Here is a 10,892-nt window from a genome sequence, read left to right on the forward strand (position 1 = left end):
AATCTCGAGAGCGATTAATCTAAGCTGTAAAACTTGTTTCGCAATCGAGAATAAAGAAATTAGTATAAACTTAAAATACAAGATTTTGTTCAACAATCAACATCACACCTGACAAAATTGCAGAGGCTTATTGTGCTCAACTAATCATTTTTCTAGTAAAAAGTGTGCACAACTCCATTTAATACTGTTATCAAAATTTACTTTTTAGTTTTCAAATGTTTATGTAAAGATGATGATTTGTTTTAATTGTCTAAACTGAAAATTGAACTACAGTTCTAGTAGAATCAAGGAATTGCATATTACAATGATTATCTCAATATTTTGGACATAAAATGGTCCAGTATACCTCAGTACACCTCACTCAAATGATTTTGTTTTTACTTTGAATAAACCGATTTTTTATCGTTCGTATGGCATTTTGTTCCCAATACATTGCTCTATACTGTGCTGAAAACCGCATCCAAAACTAACCTTGCGTTAATACGGAACTACACTAGCATTATTTATTGAACCCTCCCCCTCCATCCCCCCCCCCCCCCCCCCCCCACACCACCCCTACCCCCATATCTATTATTATCAATGACTGTCAGGGACATTGTCAGACACGGAAATTAAAAATTAAAAACATGGCACGAACACAGGATGCAAGAATATATGGTAAGATTTTGCATCGTGTTTTCGTCTCTTCGTATTGTAATATCGCACTTACTTCGAAAAGGATATGGCACGAGAAAAGAAATGAAAATGCGACTTCGCACTCGGCACTCCAATGCCATCGCATTGTTATTTCTTGCCATTGTATCGTATTCTCGAATCAATCCATCGTAATCTCACTTTTATTCACCATCATTCTGAGAGGGTCCTAACAGGGACTTGTGTCATGGTCATAATAAGAACCGTAGTTGTGGCTCCTACAGTACACCATAGTTGATTTCGTAAAACCGGAATATTCAATACATAGAAATGTTTTCTCACAATTGTGAAATACAGTTTCTGAATAGCTCTGCTCGGAGTATTGGTGTATAAATATATATATATATATGTACAATTGATTTTTAATAATGACTTGTAAGATTTATTTCTTAATTTAATGTTTGAAATTATTTTTCCAAGAGACATATTGGCCTTTATACATATGATTTACGTAATTTCAGCAAACAAATAACACACAACGGCAGAAGGTTTTGTTATCTTTCAATAGATACTACTGTTTCCTATGCTTTCAATATTTATCTCCCTTGATAAAACTTCCAGCCATTTTGGGGGTCAAAACTCGAGTTATCTAATAGCTTACAAATCATCGAAACTTGTAAAGGTATAAGTGCACTTGTCATTATCCGTCACAGAAATAAACATTTCATTTCTTAATACGTTAACAACAACACAAGAAACAAATTGTATTCACATCATTGTTTAGCTCACCTGAGCACGAAGTAGTGCTCAAGGGTAAGCTTTTGTGGTCAGCGATCGCCCGGCGTCCGGCGTCCGTGGTCCGTCAACACCTACCAGCCTTAACCACCAGTCCAAATTTGATGAAAACTTCACAGGAATGTTCCCACATGATCCGCATTGAAAATTAGTCAAAGAAATGAATTCCATTCAGAACTCTGGTTGCCATGGCAACCGAAATGAAAACCTAATATATAGGGAAAAACCACTGGGTCTAGGGCTTCGATATTTGATATGTAACATAATCCAGTAGTTCTCTGCCAAGATTATCACCCTAGGGTCTCAAATATGGACCCGCCCCGGGGATCACATGGTTTATATAGTCTTATATAGGAAAAAACTTTGAAAATCTTCTTGTCAAAAACCACAAGGCATAGGGTTTTGATAAGAGGTATGTGACATCATCTGGTGGTCCTCTACCAAGATTGTTCGAATTATGTCTCTGGGGTGAAAAGAAGTTTAAGATAGACTTATATTAAAAATCTTCTTGTCTTGAACCACAAAACATAGGTCTTTGATATTCGGTATGTATCATTGCCTGGTAGTTGTCTACCAAGATTGTTCTAATTATTACCCTGGGGTGAAAAGAGGCCCCGCGCCGGGGTCCCAATTTTATATAGACTTATAGGAAAACACTTCAAAAATCTTCTTGTCTGAAACTGCAAGGCCCAGGCTTTTGATATTTGGTTTGTTGCATTGCCCAGTTGCCCTCTACCATAATCGTTCAAATTATGCCCCTGGGGTGAAAAGAGGCCTTGTACCGGGGGCCTAAGTTTAACATAGACTTATAAAGAGAAAACATATAAAAAATCTTCTTGTCTGAAAGTTCAAGGTTAAAGCCTTTGATATTTGGTATGTCGCATTGCCTAGTGGTTTTCTAACAAGATTGTTCAAATTATGCCCCTGAGATGAAAAGAGGTCCCGCCCCGGAGGTCACTTGTTTATGAGTTATGTAGGAAAATACTTCAAAAATTATCTGATCATATATCCTAGGTTGTTTAATTATAATTACATGATGACCCCCAAGAAGTTAGGGGTCAGTTGACTGTGATCTTGACCTACAATACTTCACCTAGGTTTTTTTTTTTTTTGGTTTTTTTTTAAACTTTAGCAAATAAATTTGTTCAATCATGCAATTAAACTCAGGTGAGCGATATAGAGCCGATATGGCCCTCTTGTTAGAAATTCTTGTTGAATTTGTAGCAGTCTCTATTTCTGGATTGACACCAAAAAAGGCGGCCAGGGAGATGATATGTTTTATGTGTAAAAAAAGAACATCTAGAGCAACAATTACGCTTTAAATTATAAAGCAGTTTATTTGAAATCATATAAAATTTACATGTAATAAGACTTTCATTTTAAACATTCGATTTCATAAAGATAGACGTATATAACATTTAAGGCTTTATTGATCTTTTTGATTTGCATGCAATTTATCAAACACGTTCAGAAGTTCATATGCCAGCGTTTGCAATCACATAATATTAAGGCCAAAAATACAACAACAATAAAGTCCTCATCTTATCTGATAAATGGTTTAACTGGCCTGTAGCAAAACTCCCGTGAAACTCGGAAATCCAAACACAGGGGCAGCGTAAAGATAGTCACCAGTTGTTCTATGTTGAACAAAGACATCGTCGCCGGCTTGGAGCTGAGCAAGGAATACTTTAGAACTGCAATCTGAATAAATTAAATCACCAGCGATAACTTTTCCCAAAGTAGAACTGTTGACAGTTATCTCCAAGACAATGTAATGTGAGGGAGCAGTACAAGCGGTGACTGTAAACTGGTATGTTCCGTTAACTGGTGCAACAAACGTTCCGTGATGCCGGTTGTAGCCATTCCCGAGGTTCAGTTTGACATCGTCAAAGTAGATGTGTTGGTTTGAGCCTGTGATTGTCTTCGTCAAATAGGCCATGAAAGCGACTGTCTCATGGGATTTTTCCGCTGCTGGAATGAAACCAATGAGCTAAGAATAATTACGAACACCTTGATGATATCTAGGTCAAGTTTAAAACTGGGTCACGTGCCTTCAAAAACTAGGTCATTAGGTCAAATAATATAAAAACCTTGTGACCTCTCTAGAGGCCATATTTTCCAGTGGATCTTCATGAAAATTGGTCAGAATTTTTATCTTGATATTTAGGTCATGTTCAAAACTGGGTCACATGAGTTCAAAAACTAGGTCACTATGTAATAGAAAGGCAGTGGCTACGATTACGGTACCGTAATCCTAGCCTCCGGTTCTAGGATTACGGAAGTTCCGCATTCCTATACAACCCTATGAGAATAGGCTAGGATTACGGAAGTATTTAAGAGGCATCAAATTTATGCAAAGAAGTATAAAATACATTTATTTTTATAGCTCTTTGATTTATGTTAGGACATGCATAAATGACATTGTAAACTTACTCATTTTACTTACTTTCACTAAATATTTCGTGCTATCGATCGGCCGTTTTGGGTAAGTATAACCTTAATGGCGCTGGGCGGAAATATAGAATTATCTATGTTTTGTATATGCCTGCATTTTTTTCATCAAGTCACCACAAATGGTCTTTAATAACATACAATATGGTTATAAATAATAAAATTCAAAGTATAGATTTTTTTTTAAAATCTAACTTTGACACTCATATTTCTAATATATCTCCGCGCGCCGCTATTAAGATTATACTAACCCAAAACGGCAGATAGAAAACACGAAATAATAAGTCAGGCTTGAAAAATTAAGTGAAATAAGTTAGTTTACAACACCATTTATGCGTGTCCTAACATATACTTTATGCTTCTTAAAATACTCCCGTAATCCTAGCCTATCCTCATAGGGTTGTCTAGGAATACGGAACTTCCGTAATCCTAGAACCGGAGGCTAGGATTACGGTACCGTAATCGTAGCCACTGCCTAATAGAAAAAACGACGTCATACACAGTTCAAACCTGGGTCATGTGGGGACAGGTGAGTGATTCAGGACCATTATGGCCCTCTTGTTCTTACATTTTGTCATCATTGTTGCCAAGGACGTTAATTGATGGATATTTACGATATTGCTGTTGCACACAAAGAGTAAGTTCACATCGAAGCTTTAGGGTAGAGTAGAAACCGACTCTATACTCGATAACCCATTTGAACGTTATAAGTTAGTACACCGGTCGTACCTTCCCTGTTGAAGAGCTGAACTCTACAAACTCCACGGCGAGGTAGGGTTTACTGGTTCCTTGCTTTTCATCACAGCACTCAATGTGCAGGGGAAAAAAGTTTTACATATTTCCAGGGCCCAATTTTTGATTGGTCGGTTACTTTACAGGTGGGAGTAAGCATAATTGACACAACAGCCTACCCTTCATTAGAGCTTCCATGTGAACTTCCCCAAAATGTCTACCTACATCCAATGAACCATGAATAGTATTCATTGTACACGATGGTTGGCCATTGTGTTGTACACAATGGAAGATACTTTATAATAAGATCTTTTAACTAAGCTATGATTTTACAGAATGTACAGACCTGATACCATACTGCTCTACCATCAATTATATCAAGATATCGTTTATTATGCCCCCCTTCGAAGAAGGAGGAGTATATTGTTTTGCAGAGGTCGGTCGGTCGGTCGGAATGTAGACCAATCCGTTTCCGGATGATAACTCAAGAACGCTTGGGCCTAGGATCATGAAAGTTAATAGGGAGGTTGGTCATCCCCAGCAGATGACCTCTATTGATTTTGAGGTCTGTATGTCAAAGGTCAAGGTCGCATTGACCCTGAATAGTAAAACGGTTTCCGGATGATAACTAAAGAACACTTGGGCCTAGGATCATGAAAGTTGATAGGGAGGTTGGTAATGGCCAGCAGATGACCCCTATTGATTTTGAGGTCAGTTTCCGGATGATAACTAAAAAACACTTGGGCCTAGGATCATGAAAGTTGATAGGGAGGTTGGTAATGGCCAGCAGATGACCCCTATTGATTTTGAGGTCAGTATGTTAAAGGTCAAGGTCACAGTGACCCTGAACAGTAAAACCGTTTCCGGATGATAACTGAAGAACGCTTAGGCCTAGGATCATGAAAGTTAATAGAGAGGTTGGTCATGACCAGCAGATGACCCCTATTGATTTTGAGGTCAGTATGTCAAAGGTCAAGGTCACAGTGACCAGGAACAGTAAAATGATCTCCAGGCAATAACCCAAGAACGCTTGGGCCTAATGTCAGGATTGATAGTTAGGTTGGCCATGACCAGCAGATGACCCCTATTGATTTTGATGTCATTAGGTCAAAGGTCAAGGTCACATTGGCCAGGAACATTTAAACGGTTTCTGATCTTCTTGTCGAAAATCATAGGGCCTAGGGCTTTGATATTTGGTATGTAGCATAATCTAGTGGTCCTCTACCAAGATTGTTCGGATTATTTTGCATATTTCTTCTGATCATAATTGATATATTGAATCTTGTGAAATAAAATTTATAAAACAACTTATTTTGTTTTTTTTTGCTCCAAATAACTGGCTTTTATAGCATTCCGTATTGCTGTCATAAAATTGCCAAATAGTTTTTAGATACATGGCACACAAATTTTTGTGCTCTAGATTACTTTATACTTTGCCTAAGTCAAGGGTCAAAATTCTGGTATTGCAAAAAGCAATCCAAGTAAAACACAGGTGCACACAGTCACATGCTGAATAACATTATACATAGTTTTACGGCTCCAGGTAAAAATATGTTTATGAGATATGCAAGACTCCGTCTGGCAGAGTAATCACAAACAGAACAATAGGTACACAATTTCCCATCCTATATAACAACCCACTAAATTTTTATGACACAAAGTCAAATACTGTGAAATCCGTGGGGGACTAATTTTCGTGGATTTCGTGATTGAGATAATCCGCGAAATTTAATCCCAACGAAGAAGTAAAATTACCTTTCATTTTATGTTCAAAAGTTGAAATCCACGAATTCATTATATCCCCACGAAATTGCCGTTTTGACCAAAACCACTAAATTTCATGCCCACGAAATTAAATGATTTTACAGTATTTTGAGATAGATGTGATACAAATTTTATGCTGTTTTTGCATTTTTTAACTAAATTAAGGGTCATAACTCCGGTCTGTCCGATGGAAAATCAATACAAAACCACTGGTGTACAACTTGCAAGGTGGGGCAAACAACTTGCAAGATCATTATGTATATTTTTTATCTTAGATCTTAGTCAAGGTCATAACTCTGGTCTGACTGAGTGAAATTTAAAAACAAGAGGGTCATGATGACCCTGGATCGCTCACCTAAGTAATATGAGCTACATATCAAATGTCAAACTGATGATTTTTAGAAATTATTTGGAAGATTTTCCGATGTACAATCAAGTTACCCCTGGGGCGGTGCCAATTTTACCCCGGGGTTATGATTTGAACAAAGTTTGTAGAAGTCTACTAGGCAATGTTACATATCAAATATCTAAGATCTAGGCCTTCTAGTTTATTTTTGGCAAATTCATGAAGATTTCCCTATGTACAATCAAGTAACCCCTGGGGCTGGGTCAATTTGACCCTGAGGTGGGGGGGGGGGGGGGTCAAGATTAGATCAAATTTTGTAGAGGTCCACTAGGCAATGCTACATGTCAACTATCTAAGCTCTAGGCCTTCTGGTTTATTTTCAGAAAATTTTGAAGATTTTTCTATGTACAATCAAGTAACCCCATGGGGCGGGGTCAATTTTGACCTTGTCTGCACAATAGCAGCTTCATTTATAATTTGATTTTAACCAAACTTGCACACAACTTGTATCACCATAAGATCTTGGTTCCTTTCGTAAACTGGCCAGATTCCGTTATGGGTTCCAGAGTTATGGCCCCTGAAAGGGCCAGAATTAGCTATTTTGACCTTGTCGGCACAATAGCAGCTTCATTTATGATTTGAATTTAACCAAACTTGCACAAAACTTGTGTCACCATAAGATCTTGGTTCCTTTCTTGAACTGGCCAGATCCCTTTATGGGTTCCAGAGTTATGGCCCCTGAAATGGCCAAAATTAGCTATTTTGACCTTGTCTGCATAATAGCAGCTTTATTTATAATTTGATTTTAACTAAACTTGCACACAACTTGTATCACCACATGATCTTTGTTCCTTTCTTTAACTGGCCAGATTCAATCATGTATTCCAGAGTTATAGCCCTTAAATGTCCAGAATTGGCTATTTTGGCTTTTGCAGCCACATAGAGACTTCATTTATGGTTTGATTTGATACAATCTTCCAAAATATCTTCAACAACAATAAATCTTGGATTCCATGACGAACCTGTATGATCCAATCGTAGGTTCCAGAGTTATTTGATATCTTATTATCTCCCCTGATTGTAATCAAAATGGATTTATATCAGTAAGTACTTCTAGGACTTATTTGAAATTTCATTATTGTCATTAGTTGGACTGAGACAATCAGGGTAGATAACTATGGACTGATTTTATGTCAAATTACCTCCCTTTATTTCAAATTAAATGGGTATATATCCGTAACTAATAAAGATACTGATCTGAAATTTCATTTATGTCAACAGATGGACTTGGACAATCAGTGAAGATACATATTGACTGAATTTATGACAGATTACCTCCTTTATTATTTATCTAAATGAATACACCTTAGCAGCTTCTAATGAGATTGGTTTGAAACGATCATATCATTTTGAGCAATAGTACTCAGGTGAGCGACACAGGGCCATCTGAAGATTTTCCTATGTACAATCAAGTGACCCCTGGTACGGGGTCAATTTTGCCCCCGGGGGTCAAGGTTTGAACAAATTTTGTAGAGGTCCACTAGGCAATGCTACATGTCAAATATCTAAGCTCTAGGCCTTCTGGTTTATTTTAAGAAAATTTTGAAGATTTTTCTATGTACAGTCAGGTAATCCCATAAGACGGGGTCAATTTGACCCCGGGGTCATGATTTGAACAAATTTTGTAGAGGTCCAATAGGCAGTGCTACATGTGAAATATCTAGGCCTTCTGGGTTTATTTTTAGAAAATTTTTGAAAATTTTCCTATGTAAAATCAAGTGACCCATGGGTCGGGGCCAGATTTTCCCCGTGGGTCATGATTTGAACAAAGTTTGTAGAAGTCTACTAGGCAATGCTACATGTCAAATATCCAAGCTCTAGGCCTTCTGGTTTATTTTTAGAAAATTTTGAAGATTTTTCTATGTACAATGAAGTAACACCATGGGGCGGGGTCATGATTTGAACAAATTTTGTAGAGGTCCACTAGGCAATGCTACATGTGAAATATCTAAGCTCTAGGCCTTCTGGTTTATTTTTAGGAAATTTTTGAAAATTTTCCTATGTAAAATCAAGTGTCCCCTGGGACGGGGCCAGTTTTACCCCGGGGGTCATGATTGGAACAAATATTTGTAGAAGTCTACTAGGCAATGTTACATATCAAATATCTAAGATCTAGGCCTTCTGGTTTATTTTTAGCAAATTTGTGAATATTTTCTCATGTACAATCAAGTAACCCCTGGGGCGGGGTCAATTTGACCCCAGGGGTCATGATTTGAAAACATTTTGTAGAGGTTTCCTAGGCAATGCTACATGTGAAATATCTAAGCTCTAGGCCTTCTGGTTTATTTTTTGAAATATTTTGAAAATTTTCCTATGTAAAATCAAGTGACCGCTGGGGCGGGGCCAATTTTACCCCGGGGGTCAAGATTGGAACAAATTAAAAATTTTATAGAGGTCCACTAGGCAATACTACATGTCAAATATCTAAGCTCTAGGCCTTCTGATTTATTTTTAAATTTTTTTGAAGATTTTTAGCTCACCTGAGCATGAAGTGCTCAAAGGTGAGCTTTAGTGATCGCCCTGTGTCCGTCGTCGTCCGTACGTCCGTCGTCAACAATTTGACTGTTAACACTCTAGAGGTCACATTTTTTGCCCAATCTTAATGAAACTTGGTCAGAATGTTATCCTCAATAAAATCTTGGACGAGTTCAATATTGGGTCATCTGGGGTCAAAAACTAGGTCACTAGGTCAAATCAAAGGAAAAGCTTTTTAACACTCTAGAGGTCACATTTCTGGCCCAATCTTAATGAAACTTGGTCAGAATGTTACCCTCAATAAAATCTTGGACGAGTTCGATATTAGGTCATCTGGGGTCAGAAACTAGGTCACCAGGTCAAATCAAAGGAAAAGCTTGTTAACACTCTAGAGGTCATATTTTTGGCCCAATCTTAATGAAACTTGGTCAGAATGTTACCCTTAATAAAATCTTGAATGAGTTTGCTATTGGGTTATTGGGGTCAAAAACTACGTCACCAGTTCAAATCTAAGGAAAAGCTTTTTAACACTCTATAGGTCACATTCTTGGGCCAATCTTAATGAAACTTGATCAGAGTGTTATCCTCAATAAAGTTTGGATGAGTTCGAGATTGGGTCATCTGGGGTCAAAACTAGGTCACTAGGTCAAATCAAAGGAAAAGCTTGTTAACACTCTAGAGGTCACATTTTTGGCCCAATCTTAATGATCTTAATGAAACTTGGTCAGAATGTTTTCCTCAAAAAAATCTTGGACGAGTTCGACATTGGGTCATCTGGGGTCAAAAACTAGGTCACCAGGTCAAATCAAAGGAAAAGATTTTAAACACTCTAGAGGTCACATTTTTGGCACAATCTTAATGAAACTTGGTCAGAATGTTACCCTCAATAAAATCTTGGATGAGTTCGATATTGTGTCATCTGGGGTTAAAAACTAGGTCGCCAGGTCAAATGAAAGGAAAAGCTTGTTAACACTCTAGAGGTCATATTTTTGGCCCAATCTTAATGAAACTTGGTCAGAATGTTACCCTTAATGAATTTTGAATGAGTTCACTATTGGGTCATCTGGGGTCAAAAACTAGGTCACCAGGTCAAATCAAAGGAAAAGCTTTTTAACACTCTAGAGGTCACATTTTTGGCCCAGTCTTAATGAATCTTGATCAGAATGTTATCCTCAATATAGTCTTGGATGAGTTCGAGATTGGGTCATCTGGGGTCAAAAACTAGGTCACCAGGTCAAATCAAAGGAAAAGCTTGTCAACACCGTAGAGGCCGCATTTATGATTGTATCTTCACGACACTTGGGCAAAATGGTAATCTTGATGACTTATAGCTCATGTTTAAATCTGGATTAAATGGGGTCAAAAACTAGGTCACCAGGTCAAATCAAATGAAAAGCTTGTTAACACTCTAGAGGTCACAGTTTTGGCCCAATCTTAATGAAACTTGGTCAGAATGTTATCCTCAATAAAGTCTTGGACGAGTTCGATATCGGGTCATCTGGGGTCAGAAACTAGGTCACCAGGTCAATCAAAGGAAAAGCTTGTTAACACTCTAGAGGTCATATTTTTGGCCCAATCTTAATGAAACTTCATCAGAATGTTACCCTCAATAAAACCTTGAAGGAGTTCGCTATTG

General features: G+C 37.7%; 1 protein-coding gene across 1 annotated transcript; it reads right to left on the minus strand.

Annotated features, from left to right (window-relative positions):
• Nucleotides 1–2,751: 2,751 nt before the first annotated feature.
• On the minus strand, nt 2,752–4,863 carry LOC128558716 (heavy metal-binding protein HIP-like). Its single transcript, XM_053548881.1, has 2 exons — nt 4,791–4,863; nt 2,752–3,399 (listed from the first exon to the last, which is right to left on the minus strand). The coding sequence occupies exons 1-2, from the start codon at nt 4,861–4,863 to the stop codon at nt 2,987–2,989; spliced, it is 486 nt and encodes a 161-aa protein (XP_053404856.1). The 3' UTR covers nt 2,752–2,986.
• Between the last annotated feature and the right edge of the window lie 6,029 nt (nt 4,864–10,892).

This window comes from Mercenaria mercenaria, chromosome 7 (genome assembly GCF_021730395.1).
Source record: "Mercenaria mercenaria strain notata chromosome 7, MADL_Memer_1, whole genome shotgun sequence".
NCBI classification, from domain to species: Eukaryota; Metazoa; Mollusca; class Bivalvia; order Venerida; family Veneridae; genus Mercenaria; species Mercenaria mercenaria.

What these genes read in the sequence shown, in the direction of transcription:
- LOC128558716 (XM_053548881.1), bottom strand. Translation starts at nt 4,863, where the DNA reads ATGAATACTATTCATGGTTCATTGGATGTAGGTAGACATTTTGGGGAA. An exon ending in CATGGAAGCTCTAATGAAGG is followed by an intron (nt 3,400 to 4,790) that starts GTAGGCTGTTGT and finishes GTTTCATTCCAG; the next exon opens with CAGCGGAAAAATCCCATGAG.